Raw genomic sequence first — 20739 nt, forward strand, 5'->3', positions numbered from 1 at the left:
ACAACCAGTCTAGAACCGGAATCCTCATCACCAACTGACCCTACTGACGATAGAATTACAACCAGACTAGAACTGGAATCCTCATCACCTACTGACCCTACTGACGATAGAATTACAACCAGTCTAGAACCGGAATCCTCATCACCAACTGACCCTACTGACGATAGAATTACAACCAGACTAGAACCGGAATCCTCATCACCTACTGACCCTACTGACGATAGAATTACAACCAGACTTGAACCGGAATCCTCATCACCTACTGACCCTACTGACGATAGAATTACAACCAGTCTAGAACCCAAATCCTCATCACCTACTGACCCTACTGACAATAGAATTACAACTAGTCTAGAACCCAAATCCTCATCACCAACTGACCCTGTAGAATTACAACTAGACTAGAACCCAAATCCTCATCACCTACTGACCCTACTGACGATAGAATTACAACTAGTCTAGAACCCAAATCCTCATCACCTACTTACCCTACTGACGATAGAATTACAACTAGTCTGGAACCGGAATCCTCATCACCAACTGACCCTTCTGACGATAGAATTACAACTAGCCTAGAACCCAAATCCTCATCACCAACTGACCCTACTGACGATAGAATTACAACTAGTCTAGAACCAGAATCCTCATCATCTACTGACCCTACTGACGATAAAATTACAACTAGTCTAGAACCGGAATCCTCATCACCAACTGACCCTACTGACTGTAGAATTACACCTAGCCTAGAACCCAAATCCTCATCACCAACTGACCCTACTGACTGTAGAATTACAACTAGTCTAGAACCCAAATCTTCATCACCTACTGACACTACTGACGATAGAATTACAACTAGTCTAGAACCCAAATCCTCATCACCAACTGACCCTGTAGAATTACAACTAGACTAGAACCCAAATCCTCATCACCAACTGACCCTACTGACGATAGAATTGCAACTAGTCTAGAACCAAAATCCTCATCACCTACTGACCCTACTAACTGTAGAATTACAACTAGTCTAGAACCAAAATCCTCATCACCTACTGACCCTACTGATGATAGAATTACAACTAGAACCCAAATCCTCATCACCCAATGACCCTACTGACGATAAAATTTCAACTAGTCTAGCACCAAAATCCTCATCACCAACTGACCCTACTGACGATGGAATTACAACTAGTCTAGAACCGAAATCGTCATCACCTACTGACCCTACTGACTGTAGAATTACAACTAGCCTAGAACCCAAAACTATAACCCAGACACAGCATACTGTCCCCTACTGTCCCCTACTGGCCAAACTACAGTACTACTATAACCCAGACACAGCATACTGTCCACTACTGTCCCCTACTGGCCACACTACAGTACTACTATAACCCAGACACAGCATACTGTCCACTACTGGCCACACTACAGTACTACTATAACCCAGACACAGTATACTGTCTCCTACTGTCCCCTACTGGCCACACTATAGTACTACTATAACCCAGACACAGCATACTGCCCCCTACTGTCCACACTACAGGACTACTATAACCCAGACACAGTATACTGTCCCCTACTGTCCACACTACAGTATTACTATAACCCAGACACAGCATACTGTCCCCTACTGTCCACACTACAGGACTACTATAACCCAGACACAGTATACTGTCCCCTACTGTCCACACTACAGTATTACTATAACCCAGACACAGCATACTGTCCCCTACTGTCCCCTACTGGCACACTACAGCACTACTATAACCCAGACACAGCATACTGTCCCCTACTTGCCTCTACTGTCCCCACTATAGTACTACTATAACCCAGACACAGCATATTGTCCCCTACTGTCCCCTACTGGCCACACTACAGTACTACTTCCTACTTCCGTCTTCTCTGATATCCTAGAGATCAGTAATCTAGTGTTCACCAGTCTCTTCTCTCGCTCTCCCTCCCCCCTAGCCCCAGGAGCTGACTGACATCCTAGAGATCAGTAATCTAGTGTTCACCAGTCTCTTCAGTCTGGAAATGCTGCTGAAGCTGCTGGCCTTCGGACTCTTCGGCTATATCAAGAACCCGTACAACGGCTTTGACAGCGTCATCGTCATCATCAGGTGTGTGTCTGTGTTTCCATGAAATATTTTAATGTATCATGCACCAAACCTTTTCCAAGAGTTAATGTTATAATGCTATAACTTGCTGCTTGATGATAAACTAGCTGTAACTTTCTGCTCGATGCTAAACTAGCTATAACTTTCTGCCTGATTCTAAGCTAGCTATAACTTGCTGCTCGATGCTAAGTTAGCTATAACTTTCTGCCTGATTCTAAGCTAGCTATAACTTGCTGCTCGATGCTAAGCTAGCTATAACTTTCTGCCTGATTCTAAGATAGCTATAACTTTCTGCCTGATTCTAAGCTAGCTATAACTTTCTGTTCGATTGCTAAGCTAGCTATAACTTTCTGCCTGATTCTAAGCTAGCTATAACTTTCTGCCTGATTCTAAGCTAGCTATAACTTTCTGTTCGATTGCTAAGCTAGCTATAAGTTTCTGCCTGATTCTAAGCTAGCTATAACTTTCTGCCTGATTCTAAGCTAGCTATAACTTGCTGCTCGATGCTAACCCGTACGAAAAAATTATATATTGATTTACACTACCGTTCAAAAAATTGGGGTCACTTAGAAATGTCCTTGTTTTTGAAAGAAAAGCAATTTCTTGTCAATTAAAATAGCATCAAATTGATCAGAAATACAGTATGGGCATTGTTAATGTTGTAAATGACTATTGTAGCTGAAACAGCTGATTTTAATGGGATATCTACATAGGCGTACAGAGGCCCATTATCAGCAACCATCACTCCTGTGTTCCAATGGGACGTTGTGTTAGTTAATCCAAGATTATCATTTTAAAAGGTTAATTGATTATTAGAAAACCTTTTTGCAATTATGTTAGCACAGCTGAAAACTGTTGTTCTGATTAAAGAAGCAATAAAACTGGCGAACAAAAGAGGCCTTATCTCTGTATTTGTCTGTGTCTCTTTTCCTCTCCCTCCCTCAAAATGTTTATTTAGTTATGAGTTATACTATGGGAATAAATGTCACCGAATTACAGAAATATCCTCCCATCCTCTATATGTAATTATTGGCGGAGATTCACATTACATTTTGTTTAGTTTTTCATATACTGTTTTCTATATACTGTAGGTGACATGAGTCTCACTAGTGTTGAGTGATGAGCTGTTAAAAGTGGTGTAGGTCTTATTTATTTAAAGAGCATGTTGAAGTTAGAAGCAATAGGATTTGAATCAAACGCCTACAACTTGTTTAGTCCCGTCTCACACTGCTCTGAGGCGAGCATGGAGACTGCTCCGTTTCACACTGCTCTGAGACGAGCATGGAGACTGGTCCGTTTCACACTGCTCTGAGGCGAGCATGGAGACTGGTCCGTTTCACACTGCTCTGAGACGGGCATGGAGACTGGTTCGTTTCACACTGCTCTGAGACGAGCATGGAGACTGGTCCGTTTCACACTGCTCTGAGACGAGCATGGAGACTGGTCCGTTTCACACTGCTCTGAGACGAGCATGGAGACTGGTCCGTTTCACACTGCTCTGAGACGGGCATGGAGACTGGTTCGTTTCACACTGCTCTGAGACGAGCATGGAGACTGGTCCGTTTCACACTGCTCTGAGACGAGCATGGAGACTGGTCCGTTTCACACTGCTCTGAGACGAGCATGGAGACTGGTCCGTTTCACAGTGCTCTGAGACGAGCATGGAGACTGGTCTATTTCACCCTGCTCTGAGACGAGCACGGAGACTGGTCCATTTCACACTGCTCTGAGACGAGCACGGAGACTGGTCCGTTTCACACTGCTCTGAGACGAGCATGGAGACTGGTCCGTTTCACACTGCTCTGAGACGAGCATGGAGACTGGTCCGTTTCACACTGCTCTGTGACGAGCATGGAGACTGGTCCGTTTCACACTGCTCTGAGACGAGCATGGAGACTGGTCCGTTTCACACTGCTCTGAGACGAGCATGGAGACTGGTCCGTTTCACACTGCTCTGAGACGAGCATGGAGACTGGTCTTGATAAATCAATGAGATTTTTATTTTCACTGAATCTCCATTTAGGTATTGGTTAGACCACAATTAGAAAATTAGGGTGTAGAAATGATACGCTCTTAGTGTAACCTTTATTTAACTAGGCAAGACAGTTAAGAACAACTTCTTATTTACAAGGACAGCCTACTCTTCCCCCCCCATTGGGGAATTGAACCCCAGTCTACCGCATGCCCACACGACACAGGATTATTTAGCTAAATAGCCCAGTACTGTAGCCTATTCCCGGCCGTCATGTTGTACAGCGCCATTTTTTCCATTCTGTCCTGAAACAGATTGTTTTCATTTTTCTTGTAATAGAAACACCATAATATTAATCAAATCAATTAAGCAAAATTTCGTAAAATCAGTCTCATATACTATGTTCTTACAAAAAAAAGGTTTAAAATTCTCTAGTACAGCCACTATTGAAGGCCATCAAATGCTTTTCAAAGATGCCCTCTGGTGTTCAAACTAGCACTAACTAGCATTGATGGTACCAGTGGTTCATACTTAAATAACCATATATATATATATATATATATATATAGAATTCTGCAGTAGTAAGACTTTTAAAGCAGGAACCACTGTATGTGGATACTGCTGCGGTACAGTTGGTCAATTGTAAGTGCTAATGTGAAGTGGAAATGACTCGAAGCAACGACTCAGCCTCGAACAGGACCACCGACTGCTGAAGCGTGTAACGCGTAAAGATCATCTGTCCTCGTTTGCAACACCCTGGAAGTGACGGCAGCACAAGAACTGTTCGTCGGGAGCTTCATGAAATGGATTTCCGTGGCCAAGCAGCCGCACACAAGCCTAAGATCACCATTCACAATGCCAAGCATAGACTGGAGGGGTGTAAAGCTCGCCACCATTGGACTCTGGAGCAGTGGAAACGTATTCTCTGGAGTGATGCATCACTCTTCACAATCTGGCAGTCTGACGGACAAATCTGGGTTTGGCAGTAGCCAGGAGAACGCTACCTGCCCCAATGCATAGTGCCAACTGTAAAGTTTGGTGGATGATGAATAATGGTCCGGGGCTGTTTTTCATGGTTCGGTCAAGGCACCAGACAATGACATTCTAGACAATTCTGTGCTTGCAACAGTTTGGGGAAGGCCCTTTCCTGTTTCAGCATGACAAATTATACAAACAAAAACATACACTCAACAAAAATATGATTTTACTGAGTTACAGTTCATATGAGTTCATGTCAGTCAATTGAAATAAATTCATTAGGCCCTATTCTGTGGATTTCACATGACTGGGAATACAGATATGCATCTGTTGTCACAGATAACATTTTTAAAAAGGTAGGGGGCGTGGATCAGAAAAGCAGCCAGTATCTGGTGTGACCACCATTTGCCTCATGCAGCGCAACACATCTCCTTCGCATAGAGTTGATCAGGATGTTGATTGTGGCCTTTGGAATGTGGTCTCACTCCTCTTCAATGGCTGTGCGAAGTTTCTGGAAATGGAAAGCGCTGTCGTACAAGTCGATCCGGAGCATCCTAAACATGCTCACTGGGTGACATGTCTGATGAGTATGCAGGCCGTGAAAGAACTGGGACATTTTCAGCTTGCAGGAATTGTATACAGACCTTGCGACATGAGGCTGTGCATTATCATGCTGAAACAGGTGGTGATGGCGGCGGATGAAAGGCACGACAATCAAACAACAAACCTTAGGATCTCGTCACGCATTCAAATTGCCAATGATAAAATGTAATAGTGTTCGTTGTCCACAGCTTAGGCCTGCCCATACCGTAGCCACCACCGACAACCATGGGGCACTGTGTTCATAACGTTGACATCAGCAAACCTCTTGGCCAAACGACACCATACTCAGACATTTCTTCCATGGTATGCCATGGAAGAACTGTCTGCCATCTGCCCAGTACAGTTGAAACCGGGATTAATCCGTGAAGAACACATTTCTCCAGCGTGCCAGTGGCCAACCTAAGGTGAGCATTGGCCCACTGAAGTTGGTTACAACTCTGAACTGCAGTCAGGTCAAGACTCTGGTGAGGATGACGAGCACACAGATGGTTTCTGACCGTTTGTGCAGAAAACTTTTCGCTTGTGTCAAACTCACAGTTCCATCAGCTGTTCTGGGTGGCTGGTCTCAAACGATCCCGCAGGTGAAGAAGCAACAGGTCCTGGGGCTGGCGTGGTCACACGTTTGGACGTTCTGACAAATTTTCTAAAACGACGTTGGAGGCAACTAATGGTAGAGAAAATGAAATTCCCTGGCAACAGCTCTGGTGGACATTCCTGCAGTCAGCAGCATGCCAATTGCACTCTCCTTCAAAACTTGAGATATGTGTGGCATTGTGTTGTGTGACAAAACAGAATATTTTTTGCCTTTTATTGTCCTCCAGTACAAGGTGCACCTGTGTAATGATCATGCCGTTTAATAATTTTCTTGATATTCCACACCTGTCAGGTGGATGGATTATATTGGCAAAGGAGAAATGCTCACTAACAGGGAAGTAAAGAAATATGAGAGAGATCATCTTTTTGTGCATTATTTCAGCTCATTAAACATGGGACCAACACTTTACATGTTATATTGTTGTTCAGTAGACATTTCTGGGGTCTGATTGGCTGAGGCTCCATTGTCTGGGGTCTGATTGGCTGAGGCTCCATTGTCTGGGGTCTGATTGGCTGAGGCTCCATTGTCTGGGGTCTGTCCAGCTGAGGCTCCATTGCCTGGGGTCTGTCCAGCTGAGGCTCCATTGTCTTGGGGTCTGATTGGATGAGGCTCCATTGTCTGGGGTCTGATTGGCTGAGGCTCCATTGTCTGGGGTCTGTCCAGCTGAGGCTCCATTGTCTGGGGTCTGTCCAGCTGAGGCTCCATTGTCTGGGATCTGTCCAGCTGTGGCTCCATTGCCTGGGGTCTGTCCAGCTGAGGCTCCATTGTCTGGGGTCTGATTGGCTGAGGCTCCATTGTCTTGGGGTCTGATTGGCTGAGGCTCCATTGCCTGGGGTCTGTCCAGCTGAGGCTCCATTGTCTGGGGGTCTGTCCAGCTGAGGCTCCATTGTCTGGGGGTCTGTCCAGCTGAGGCTCCATTGTCTGGGGGTCTGTCCAGCTGAGGCTCCATTGCCTGGGGTCTGTCCAGCTGAGGCTCCATTGTCTGGGATCTGTCCAGCTGTGGCTCTATTGTCTGGGGGTCTGTCCAGCTGAGGCTCCATTGTCTGGGGGTCTGTCCAGCTGAGGCTCCATTGCCTGGGGTCTGTCCAGCTGAGGCTCCATTGTCTAGGATCTGTCCAGCTGAGGCTCCATTGTCTGGGGTCTGTCCAGCTGAGGCTCCATTGTCTGGGATCTGTCCAGCTGAGGCTCCATTGTCTGGGATCTGTCCAGCTGAGGCTCCATTGTCTGGGGGTCTGTCCAGCTGTGGCTCCATTGTCTGGGATATGTCCAGCTGAGGCTCCATTGCCTGGGGTCTGTCCAGCTGTGGCTCCATTGTCTGGGATCTGTCCAGCTGAGGCTCCATTGTCTGGGGGTCTGTCCAGCTGAGGCTCCATTGTCTGGGGGTCTGTCCAGCTGAGGCTCCATTGCCTGGGGTCTGTCCAGCTGAGGCTCCATTGTCTGGGATCTGTCCAGCTGAGGCTCCATTGTCTGGGGTCTGTCCAGCTGAGGCTCCATTGTCTGGGATCTGTCCAGCTGAGGCTCCATTGTCTGGGGTCTGATCGGCTGAGGCTCCATTGCCTGGGGTCTGTCCAGCTGAGGCTCCATTGCCTGGGGTCTGTCCAGCTGAGGCTCCATTGCCTGGGGTCTGTCCAGCTGAGGCTCCATTGTCTGGGGTCTGTCCAGCTGAGGCTCCATTGTCTGGGGGTCTGTCCAGCTGTGGCTCCATTGTCTGGGGTCTGATTGGCTGAGGCTCCATTGTCTGGGGTCTGATTGGCTGAGGCTCCATTGCCTGGGGTCTGTCCAGCTGAGGCTCCATTGTCTGGGATCTGTCCAGCTGAGGCTCCATTGTCTGGGGGTCTGATCAGCTGAGGCTCCATTGTCTGGGGTCTGATCGGCTGAGGCTCCATTGCCTGGGGTCTGTCCAGCTGAGGCTTCATTGTCTGGGGGTCTGTCCAGCTGAGGCTCCATTGCCTGGGGTCTGTCCAGCTGAGGCTCCATTGCCTGGGGTCTGTCCAGCTGAGGCTCCATTGTCTGGGGGTCTGTCCAGCTGAGGCTCCATTGTCTTGGGGTCTGTCCAGCTGAGACTCCATTGTCTTGGGGTCTGATCGGCTGAGGCTCCATTGCCTGGGGTCTGTCCAGCTGAGGCTCCATTGTCTTGGGGTCTGATTGGCTGAGGCTCCATTGCCTGGGATCTGTCCAGCTGAGGCTCCATTGTCTTGGGGTCTGATCGGTGGAGGCTCCATTGCCTGGGGTCTGTCCAGCTGAGGGTCCAGACCAGAGGGACTTGCAGGAGGGAAACATAGGAGGATGATCACTACTACTATTATTATTATTATGTTTTGCTATAAATAATCTGGCTAGCTATTTTAGCTAGCTAGTCAGTTCTATCAGAGACACCCAACCCTCACTAAAGCTACATAATTTATCTAGCTAGCCAGTTCTATCAGAGACCCCCAACCTCCACAAAAGCTAGCTAATTTATTTGTCAATAGGCTAAATGTCAAAAGGCTAAATGTCAAAAGGCTATATGTCAATAGGCTAAATGTCAATAGGCTAAATGTCAAAAGCTGCAGTGTGTATTTTCAACTACAACAGTGATCCAACATTTGCAAAACACCACTTTAGAAACCTGATGCTAAGGGGTCAGAGGTCAACAGAGACTCGACATTACAAAACACCACTTTAGGAAACCTGATGCTAAGGGGTCAGAGGTTAACAGAGACTCGACATTACAAAACACCACTTTAGAAACCTAATGCTAAGGGGTCAGAGGTCAACAGAGACTCGACATTACAAAACACCACTTTAGGAAACCTAATGCTAAGGGGTCAGAGGTCCACAGAGACTCGACATTACAAAACACCACTTTAGGAAACCTGATGCTAAGGGGTCAGAGGTCAACAGAGACTCGACATTACAAAACACCACTTTAGAAACCTGATGCTAAGGGGTCAGAGGTCAACAGAGACTCGACATTACAAAACACCACTTTAGAAACCTGATGCTAAGGGGTCAGAGGTCAACAGAGACTCGACATTACAAAACACCACTTTAGGAAACCTGATGCTAAGGGGTCAGAGGTTAACAGAGACTCGACATTACAAAACACCACTTTAGAAACCTAATGCTAAGGGGTCAGAGGTCAACAGAGACTCGACATTACAAAACACCACTTTAGGAAACCTAATGCTAAGGGGTCAGAGGTCCACAGAGACTCGACATTACAAAACACCACTTTAGGAAACCTGATGCTAAGGGGTCAGAGGTCAACAGAGACTCGACATTACAAAACACCACTTTAGAAACCTGATGCTAAGGGGTCAGAGGTCAACAGAGACTCGACATTACAAAACACCACTTTAGAAACCTGATGCTAAGGGGTCAGAGGTCAACAGAGACTCGACATTACAAAACACCACTTTAGGAAACCTGATGCTAAGGGGTCAGAGGTTAACAGAGACTCGACATTACAAAACACCACTTTAGAAACCTAATGCTAAGGGGTCAGAGGTCAACAGAGACTCGACATTACAAAACACCACTTTAGGAAACCTAATGCTAAGGGGTCAGAGGTCCACAGAGACTCGACATTACAAAACACCACTTTAGGAAACCTGATGCTAAGGGGTCAGAGGTCAACAGAGACTCGACATTACAAAACACCACTTTAGAAACCTGATGCTAAGGGGTCAGAGGTCAACAGAGACTCGACATTACAAAACACCACTTTAGAAACCTGATGCTAAGGGGTCAGAGGTCAACAGAGACTCGACATTACAAAACACCACTTTAGGAACCTGATGCTAAGGGGTCAGAGGTCCACAGAGACTCGACATTACAAAACACCACTTTAGGAAACCTGATGCTAAGGGGTCAGAGGTCAACAGAGACTCGACATTACAAAACACCACTTTAGAAACCTGATGCTAAGGGGTCAGAGGTCAACAGAGACTCGACATTACAAAACACCACTTTAGAAACCTGATGCTAAGGGGTCAGAGGTCAACAGAGACTCGACATTACAAAACACCACTTTAGAAACCTGATGCTAAGGGGTCAGAGGTTAACAGAGACTCAACGTTACAAAACACCACTTTAGAAACCTGATGCTAAGGGGTCAGAGGTCAACAGAGACTCGACATTACAAAACACCACTTTAGAAACCTGATGCTAAGGGGTCAGAGGTCAACAGAGACTCGACATTTGCAAAACACCACTTTAGAAACCTGATGCTAAGGGGTCAGAGGTCAACAGAGACTCGACATTACAAAACACCACTTTAGGAACCTGATGCTAAGGGGTCAGAGGTCAACAGAGACTCGACATTACAAAACACCACTTTAGAAACCTGATGCTAAGGGGTCAGAGGTCAACAGAGACTCGACATTACAAAACACCACTTTAGAAACCTGATGCTAAGGGGTCAGAGGTTAACAGAGACTCGACATTACAAAACACCACTTTAGAAACCTGATGCTAAGGGGTCAGAGGTTAACAGAGACTCAACGTTACAAAACACCACTTTAGGAAACCTAATGCTAAGATATCAGAGGTCAACAGAGACTCAACACTGTCATCGGGTAGAGAAGGCTGTAAGTGGTGATTTGTGTATTTTACATGAATGTTTTACAAGTATATGTACATAAATAAAATATATCTATATATTTGATAAATACATTTTCCCTTTATATTTAAATATCTTTATATTTTCTTGAAATATATCCCAATATATAATTTTTCCATAGGGAAGCTATCAATAACTTGTTGCTCAACGCTAAGCTATCTATAACTTGTTGCTCAACGCTAAGCTATCTATAACTTGTTGCTCAATGCTAAGCTATCTATAACTTGTTGCTCAACGCTAAGCTATCTATAACTTGTTGCTCAACGCTAAGCTATCTATAACTTGTTGCTCAATGCTAAGCTATCTATAACTTGTTGCTAAATGCTAAGCTATCTATAACTTGTTGCTCAACGCTAAGCTATCTATAAATTGTTGCTCAATGCTAAGCTATCTATTTAGCTTAGTTGCTAAATGCTAAGCTATCTATAACTTGTTGCTCAATGCTAAGCTATCTATAACTTGCTGCTCAACGCTAGGCTATCTATAACTTGAAGCTCAATGCTAAGCTATCTATAACTTGCTGCTCGATGCTAAGCTATCTATAACTTGCTGCTCGATGCTAAGCTAGCTGTAACGTTTTATGTGTTTCTCTCAAAGTGTATGGGAGATCGTTGGGCAGGCGGACGGCGGTCTGTCTGTCCTGCGTACGTTCCGTCTGCTGCGGGTCCTAAAGCTGGTCAGGTTCCTGCCCGCCCTGCGCAGACAGCTGGTGGTTCTGATGAAGACTATGGACAACGTAGCCACCTTCTGCATGCTGCTCATGCTCTTCATCTTCATATTCAGGTATGTAGAGACCTTCTGACATCATCTTCATAGTCGGGTACGTTGTCAGGTCTTAGATGACATCATCTTCATAGTCAGGTTTGTTGTCAGGTCTTAGATGACATCATCTTCATTGTCAGGTTTGTTGTCAGGTCTTAGACGACATCTTCATAGTCAGGTGTGGTGTCAGGTCTTAGATGACATTAGATGGTATTAGATGACATCATAGTCAGGTTTTAGATGACATCATCTTCATAGTCGGGTGTGTTGTCAAGTCTTAAATGACATCATCTTCATAGTTTGTTGTCAGGTCTTAGATGACATCATCTTCATAGTCAGGTTTGTTGTCAGGTCTTAGATGACATCATCTTCATAGTCAGGTATGTTGTCAGGTCTTAGATGACATCATCTTCATAGTCAGGTATGTTGTCAGGTCTTAGATGACATCATCTTCATAGTCAGGTATGTTGTCAAGTCTTAGATGACATCATCTTCATAGTTTTTTGTCAGGTCTTAGATGACATCATCTTCATAGTCAGGTATGTTGTCAGGTCATAGATGACGTCAACTTCATTGTCAGGTTTGTTGTCAGGTCTTAGATGACATCATCTTCATAGTCAGGTGTTGTCAAGTCCTAGATGACATCATATTCAGGTATAGAGATCTTCTCACATCATGTTCATAGTCAGGTACGGTGTCAGGTCACAGATGACATCATCTTCATAGTCAGGTTTGTTGTCAGGTCTTAGATGACATCATCTTCATAGTCAGGTGTGTTGTCAGGTCATAGATGACGTCAACTTCATTGTCAGGTGTGTTGTCAGGTCTTAGATGACATCATCTTCATTGTCAGGTATGTTGTCAGGTCTTAGATGACATGAGATGGTATTAGATGACATCATAGTCAGGTATTAGATGACATCATAGTCAGGTAATAGATGAAATCAGTGCCAGGTAATAGATTACATCATAGTCAGGTTTTTCATCTTTCTTTTTGAAGTTGAGTGCATAATGTGTGTGTGTGTGTGTGTGTGTGTGTGTGTGTGTGTGTGTGTGTGTGTGTGTGTGTGTGTGTGTGTGTAATGTGTGTGTTGCAGTATCCTAGGCATGCATCTGTTTGGCTGTAAGTTTGGTCTGAAGCTGGACAGTGGAGACACGCTACCTGACAGGAAGAACTTTGACTCGCTGCTCTGGGCTATCGTCACTGTGTTCCAGGTACACACACACACACACACACACACACACACACACACACACACACACGCACACACGCACAAACACACGCTGACTGGCTGACTGGCTGGCTGACTGGCTGGCTGGCTGGCTGGCTGGATGACTGGCTGGCAGGCTGGCTGGCTGACTGGCTGGCAGGCTGACTGGCTGGCTGACTGGCTGACTGGCTGGCTGGCTGGCTGGCTGTCTGGCAGGCTGGCTGACTGGCTGGCTGACTGACTGGCTGGCTGACTGGCTGACTGGCTGGCTGGCTGGCTGGATGGCTGACTGGCTGACTGGCTGACTGGCTGGCTGACTGGCTGGCTGACTGGCTGGCTGACTGACACACCCAATAATGCACGCAGAGCATAATTAGGCCGATACCCTCTCTCCTCTCTATCATCCCTCTCATCCCTCTCTCCTCTGTTTCATCCTCTCTCTCCTCTCATCCCTCTCTCCTCTCTCTTCTCCTCTCTCTTCTCTCATCCCTCTCTGATCCCTCTCTCATCTCTCTCATTCTCTCTCTCTCCCTCATCCCTCCTCTCTCCTCTCTCATCCCTCTCTCTCCTCTCTCATTCCTCTCTCTCCTCTCTCTCTGTCTATAGATCCTGACTCAGGAGGACTGGAATCTGGTCCTGTATAACGGCATGGCCTCCACCTCTCCTCTCGCTGCTCTCTACTTTGTGGCTCTGATGACGTTTGGGAACTACGTCCTCTTCAACCTGCTGGTGGCCATCTTGGTGGAGGGCTTTCAGGCGGAGGTAAGTGTTCTACAGGGTTCAACTAGTTTATACAGGATTCCATGGGGTTTTACAGGCCGGGGTTTTACAGGCCAGGTTATCTGGTTGGACATTATTTGTAGAGTCCCTCCATCCATCCATCTCTCTCTCCACCCCCCTTCATCCATCCATCTCTCTCTCCACCCCCCCCCTTCATCCATCCATCTCTCTCCACCCCCCCCCTTCATCCATCCATCTCTCTCCACCCCCCATTCATCCATCCATCTCTCTCTCCACCCCCCCTTCATCCATCCATCTCTCTCTCCACCCCCTCCTTCATCCATCCATCTCTCTCCATCCCTCCCTTCATCCATCCATCTCTCTCTCCACCCCCCCTTCATCCATCTCTACGTCCATCCCTTCTCTCTCTCACTCACACACACACACACACACACACACAGTCCCGCTGGCCCAGGAGCTTGTTTGATACTGGTTGTCCAGCTGTTGTTGTTTTCATCTGAACATCACAGATACACAGCTACACCTCTGGGACCTGATCTATTACACACACACAGAGGCACACACACACACCTATCTATCTATCTCAGGCTCTCTCTCTCCCTCTCTCTCTCTCTCTCTCTGCCGCTCTCTCTCTCTTTCTGCCTCTCTCTCTCTCTCTCTCTCTGGCTCTCTCTCTCTGCCTCTCTCTCTCTCTCTCTCTCTCTCTCTCTGGCTCTCTCTCTCTCTCTCTGGCTCTCTCTGTAAAAAAACGTATTTACATAAGTATTCAGACCCTTTGCTATGAGACTCGAAATTGAACTCAGATACATCCTGTTTCCATTGATCATCCTTGAGATGTTTCTACAACTTGATTGGAGTCCACCTGTGGTAAATTCAATTGATTGGACATGATTTGGAAAGGCACACACCTCTCTATATAAGGTCTAACAGTTGGCAGTGCATGTCAGAGCAAAAACCAAGCCGTGAGGTCGAAGGAATTGTCCGTAGAGCTCTGAGAGCTCTGTCAGATCTGTCAGGGAGGTGACCAAGAACCCAATGGTCTCTCTGACAGAACTCCAGCGTTCCTCTGTGGGAGAACCTTGGGAGAACCTTCCAGAAGGACAACCATCTCTGCAGCACTCCAACAATCAGGCCTTTATGGTAGAGTGGCCAGACGGAAGCCATTCCTCAGTAAAAATCACATGACAAGATGATGGTGGTTGTGATGATGATGGTATCTTCATCAGGGTGATGGTAACAGGTCATGGTGATGATGGTGTTGGTAATGATGACTTTGGTGATGATGATGATGATGATGTTATCTTCATCAGGGTGATGCTAACAGGTCAGAGTCCGACGATGAGAAACTGTCGACCTTAGAAGAGGAGGAGAAGATGAAGGAGCTGTATTCAGCAGGTATGCACACACACACACACACACACACACACACACACACACACACACACACACACACACACACACTTGCACCAGGAAAATGGGTCAATTCCAATTCAGTTTGGAATTCCAATTCAAATCTTGAATTCACTTCTTGAATTGGAATTGATTGGAATTAGACTGTTTGGACTTCTTGAATTGGAATTGAATTGGAATTAGACTGTTTGGACTTCTTGAATTGGAATTGAATTGGAATTAGACTGTTTGGACTTCTTGAATTGGAATTAGACTGTTTGGACTTCTTGATTTGGAATTGAATTGGAATTAGACTGTTTGGACTTCTTGAATTGGAATTGAATTGGAATTAGACTGTTTGGACTTCTTGAATTGGAATTGAATTGGAATTAGACTGTTTGGACTTCTTGAATTGGAATTGAATTGGAATTAGACTGTTTGGACTTCTTGAATTGGAATTGAATTGGAATTAGACTGTTTGGACTTCTTGAATTGGAATTGAATTGGAATTAGACTGTTTGGACTTCTTGAATTGGAATTGAATTGGAATTAGACTGTTTGGACTTCTTGATTTGAATTGATTTGGAATTAGACTGTTTGGACTTCTTGAATTGGAATTAGACTGTTTGGACTTCTTGCATTGGAATTGAATTGAATTCCATATTTGACATTTCCCATTGAATGGAAGTAATCACACGTAGTACCTACACTGCAGGATTTATTTTAAAGGAATGAACAGGGTTCACAGGATGACAGAAAGGACTAGATCAGTTGGATGACCAAGCAAGCACTCTGTCACGTAGGACCTATCTTCCTGTACGTGTCATCACTCTGTCACGTAGGACCTATCTTCCTGTACGTGTCATCACTCTGTCACGTAGGACCTATCTTCCTGTACGTGTCATCACTCTGTCACGTAGGACCTATCTTCCTGTACGTGTCATCACTCTGTCACGTAGGACCTATCTTCCTGTACGTGTCATCACTCTGTCACGTAGGACCTATCTTCCTGTACGTGTCAGCACTCTGTCACGTAGGACCTATCTTCCTGTACGTGTCACCACTCTGTCACGTAGGACCTATCTTCCTGTACGTGTCATCACTCTGTCACGTAGGACCTATCTTCCTGTACGTGTCAGCACTCTGTCACGTAGGACCTATCTTCCTGTACGTGTCACCGGTGACATCATTACCACTCTGTCACGTAGGACCTATCTTCCTGTACGTGTCATCACTCTATCACGTAGGACCTATCTTCCTGTACGTGTCACCGGTGACATCATTACCACTCTGTCACGTAGGACCTATCTTCCTGTACGTGTCATCACTCTGTCACGTAGGACCTATCTTCCTGTACGTGTCATCACTCTGTCACGTAGGACCTATCTTCCTGTACGTGTCATCACTCTGTCACGTAGGACCTATCTTCCTGTACGTGTCATCATGTAGGACCTATCTTCCTGTACGTGTCACCGGTGACATCATTACCACTCTGTCACGTAGGACCTATCTTCCTGTACGTGTCATCACTCTGTCACGTAGGACCTATCTTCCTGTACGTGTCATCACTCTATCATGTAGGACCTATCTTCCTGTACGTGTCATCACTCTGTCACGTAGGACCTATCTTCCTGTACGTGTCATCACTCTATCATGTAGGACCTATCTTCCTGTACGTGTCACCGGTGACATCATTACCACTCTGTCACGTAGGACCTATCTTCCTGTACGTGTCACCGGTGACATCATTACCACTCTGTCACGTAGGACCTATCTTCCTGTACGTGTCATCACTCTGTCACGTAGGACCTATCTTCCTGTACGTGTCACCGGTGACATCATTACCACTCTGTCACGTAGGACCTATCTTCCTGTACGTGTCATCACTCTGTCACGTAGGACCTATCTTCCTGTACGTGTCACCGGTGACATCATTACCACTCTGTCACGTAGGACCTATCTTCCTGTACGTGTCATCACTCTGTCACGTAGGACCTATCTTCCTGTACGTGTCACCGGTGACATCATTACCACTCTGTCACGTAGGACCTATCTTCCTGTACGTGTCATCACTCTATCACGTAGGACCTATCTTCCTGTACGTGTCACCGGTGACATCATTACCACTCTGTCACGTAGGACCTATCTTCCTGTACGTGTCATCACTCTATCACGTAGGACCTATCTTCCTGTACGTGTCACCGGTGACATCATTACCACTCTGTCACGTAGGACCTATCTTCCTGTACGTGTCATCACTCTATCACGTAGGACCTATCTTCCTGTACGTGTCACCGGTGACATCATTACCACTCTGTCACGTAGGACCTATCTTCCTGTACGTGTCATCACTCTGTCACGTAGGACCTATCTTCCTGTACGTGTCACCGGTGACATCATTACCACTCTGTCACGTAGGACCTATCTTCCTGTACGTGTCACCGGTGACATCATTACCACTCTGTCACGTAGGACCTATCTTCCTGTACGTGTCATCACTCTATCACGTAGGACCTATCTTCCTGTACGTGTCATCACTCTGTCACGTAGGACCTATCTTCCTGTACGTGTCATCACTCTGTCACGTAGGACCTATCTTCCTGTACGTGTCACCGGTGACATCATTACCACTCTGTCACGTAGGACCTATCTTCCTGTACGTGTCACCGGTGACATCATTACCACTCTGTCACGTAGGACCTATCTTCCTGTACGTGTCATCACTCTGTCACGTAGGACCTATCTTCCTGTACGTGTCACCGGTGACATCATTACCACTCTGTCACGTAGGACCTATCTTCCTGTACGTGTCATCACTCTATCACGTAGGACCTATCTTCCTGTACGTGTCACCGGTGACATCATTACCACTCTGTCACGTAGGACCTATCTTCCTGTACGTGTCATCACTCTATCACGTAGGACCTATCTTCCTGTACGTGTCACCGGTGACATCATTACCACTCTGTCACGTAGGACCTATCTTCCTGTACGTGTCATCACTCTGTCACGTAGGACCTATCTTCCTGTACGTGTCACCGGTGACATCATTACCACTCTGTCACGTAGGACCTATCTTCCTGTACGTGTCACCGGTGACATCATTACCACTCTGTCACGTAGGACCTATCTTCCTGTACGTGTCATCACTCTATCACGTAGGACCTATCTTCCTGTACGTGTCATCACTCTGTCACGTAGGACCTATCTTCCTGTACGTGTCATCACTCTGTCACGTAGGACCTATCTTCCTGTACGTGTCACCGGTGACATCATTACCACTCTGTCACGTAGGACCTATCTTCCTGTACGTGTCACCGGTGACATCATTACCACTCTGTCACGTAGGACCTATCTTCCTGTACGTGTCATCACTCTGTCACGTAGGACCTATCTTCCTGTACGTGTCACCGGTGACATCATTACCACTCTGTCACGTAGGACCTATCTTCCTGTACGTGTCATCACTCTATCACGTAGGACCTATCTTCCTGTACGTGTCATCACTCTGTCACGTAGGACCTATCTTCCTGTACGTGTCACCGGTGACATCATTACCACTCTATCACGTAGGACCTATCTTCCTGTACGTGTCACCGGTGACATCATTACCACTCTGTCACGTAGGACCTATCTTCCTGTACGTGTCAGCACTCTGTCACGTAGGACCTATCTTCCTGTACGTGTCACCGGTGACATCATTACCACTCTATCACGTAGGACCTATCTTCCTGTACGTGTCATCACTCTATCACGTAGGACCTATCTTCCTGTACGTGTCACCGGTGACATCATTACCACTCTGTCACGTAGGACCTATCTTCCTGTACGTGTCACCGGTGACATCATTACCACTCTATCACGTAGGACCTATCTTCCTGTACGTGTCATCACTCTATCATGTAGGACCTATCTTCCTGTACGTGTCATCGGTGACATCATTACCACTCTGTCACGTAGGACCTATCTTCCTGTACGTGTCATCACTCTATCATGTAGGACCTATCTTCCTGTACGTGTCACCGGTGACATCATTACCACTCTATCACGTAGGACCTATCTTCCTGTACGTGTCACCGGTGACATCATTACCACTCTATCACGTAGGACCTATCTTCCTGTACGTGTCATCACTCTATCATGTAGGACCTATCTTCCTGTACGTGTCACCGGTGACATCATTACCACTCTATCATGTAGGACCTATCTTCCTGTACGTGTCACCGGTGACATCATTACCACTCTATCACGTAGGACCTATCTTCCTGTACGTGTCATCACTCTATCATGTAGGACCTATCTTCCTGTACGTGTCATCGGTGACATCATTACCACTCTGTCACATAGGACCTATCTTCCTGTACGTGTCACCGGTGACATCATTACCACTCTATCACGTAGGACCTATCTTCCTGTACGTGTCACCGGTGACATCATTACCACTCTATCACGTAGGACCTATCTTCCTGTACGTGTCATCACTCTATCATGTAGGACCTATCTTCCTGTACGTGTCATCGGTGACATCATTACCACTCTGTCACGTAGGACCTATCTTCCTGTACGTGTCACCGGTGACATCATTACCACTCTATCACGTAGGACCTATCTTCCTGTACGTGTCATCGGTGACATCATTACCACTCTATCATGTAGGACCTATCTTCCTGTACGTGTCATCAGTGACATCATTACCACTCTGTCGTGTAGGACCTATCTTCCTGTACAGGCCAGTGACATCATTACCACTCTATCATGTAGGACCTATCTTCCTGTACGTGTCATCACTCTATCATGTAGGACCTATCTTCCTGTACGTGTCATCGGTGACATCATTACCACTCTGTCACGTAGGACCTATCTTCCTGTATGTGTCATCAGTGACATCATTACCACTCTATCACGTAGGACCCATCTTCCTGTACCTGTCATCAGTGACATCATTACCATGTTTATCTCTCAATACCACAAGGAGGACGCAAGTGAAGTTCAGTCTAGTGCTGTGTGACAAGCTTCACGTCGATAGGCCACTGTAGAGGGGATTTACGGTACTTGATAACGTTTCTACTGTTTAGTCGGACAAGGGAACTGTTTAGTCGAACAAGGGAACTGTTTAGTCGAACAAGGGAACTGTTTAGTCAAACAAGGGAACTGTTTAGTCAAACAAGGGAACTGTTTAGTCAAACAAGGGAACTGTTTAGTCAAACAAGGGAACTGTTTAGTCGAACAAGGGAACTGTTTAGTCAAACAAGGGAACTGTTTAGTCAAACAAGGGAACTGTTTAGTCAAACAAGGGAACTGTTTAGTCAAACAAGGGAACTGTTGAGTCAAACAAGGGAACTATTGATCAGTCTTATGGCTTGGGGTAGAAGCTGTTCAGGGTCCTGTTGGTTCCAGACCGTTAGTTAACCTGTCTGTCTAATGGCTTGGGGGTAGAAGCTGTTCAGGGTCCTGTTGGTTCCAGACTTGCTGCCTTTATTCTTTGTATTATACACGGTTCTCACAGTCCTCATAATTAGAACATAGCGTGACATCTGACCTCTAACCCCTACAGAGTTGAAGCTCCAGGCGATGATGTTGACCCCTAATGGCCTTCTGAACCCCCGAGCCTCCATGCCCCTCCCACCCACACAGTCACCGTGGCAACAACCGCCGCCGCCGTCCCCACGGCAACGCCCACCACTTATCCTGCACACTTTGGCCACGCCCACAACTTGCGACAGCCAATCACGACGGGGCAGCGCCGTCTCTACGGATACAAGCAACACCCTGGA

General features: G+C 46.3%; 1 protein-coding gene across 1 annotated transcript in view; it reads left to right on the forward strand.

Annotated features, from left to right (window-relative positions):
• The window catches only part of LOC139369997 (voltage-dependent T-type calcium channel subunit alpha-1H-like), a 173336-nt gene that overhangs the window by 44659 nt on the left and 107938 nt on the right, over positions 1 to 20739 (forward strand). The window contains exons 11-16 of the mRNA XM_071109275.1: positions 1963 to 2114; positions 11460 to 11645; positions 12722 to 12839; positions 13442 to 13597; positions 14887 to 14971; positions 20520 to 20739. The exon at positions 20520 to 20739 is cut by the window's right edge and continues 13 nt beyond it. Coding sequence (XP_070965376.1) covers positions 1963 to 2114; positions 11460 to 11645; positions 12722 to 12839; positions 13442 to 13597; positions 14887 to 14971; positions 20520 to 20739 — 917 coding nt within the window. The remainder of the gene's footprint in view (positions 1 to 1962; positions 2115 to 11459; positions 11646 to 12721; positions 12840 to 13441; positions 13598 to 14886; positions 14972 to 20519) is intronic.

This window comes from Oncorhynchus clarkii, chromosome 17 (assembly GCF_045791955.1).
Source record: "Oncorhynchus clarkii lewisi isolate Uvic-CL-2024 chromosome 17, UVic_Ocla_1.0, whole genome shotgun sequence".
NCBI lineage: Eukaryota > Metazoa > Chordata > Actinopteri > Salmoniformes > Salmonidae > Oncorhynchus > Oncorhynchus clarkii.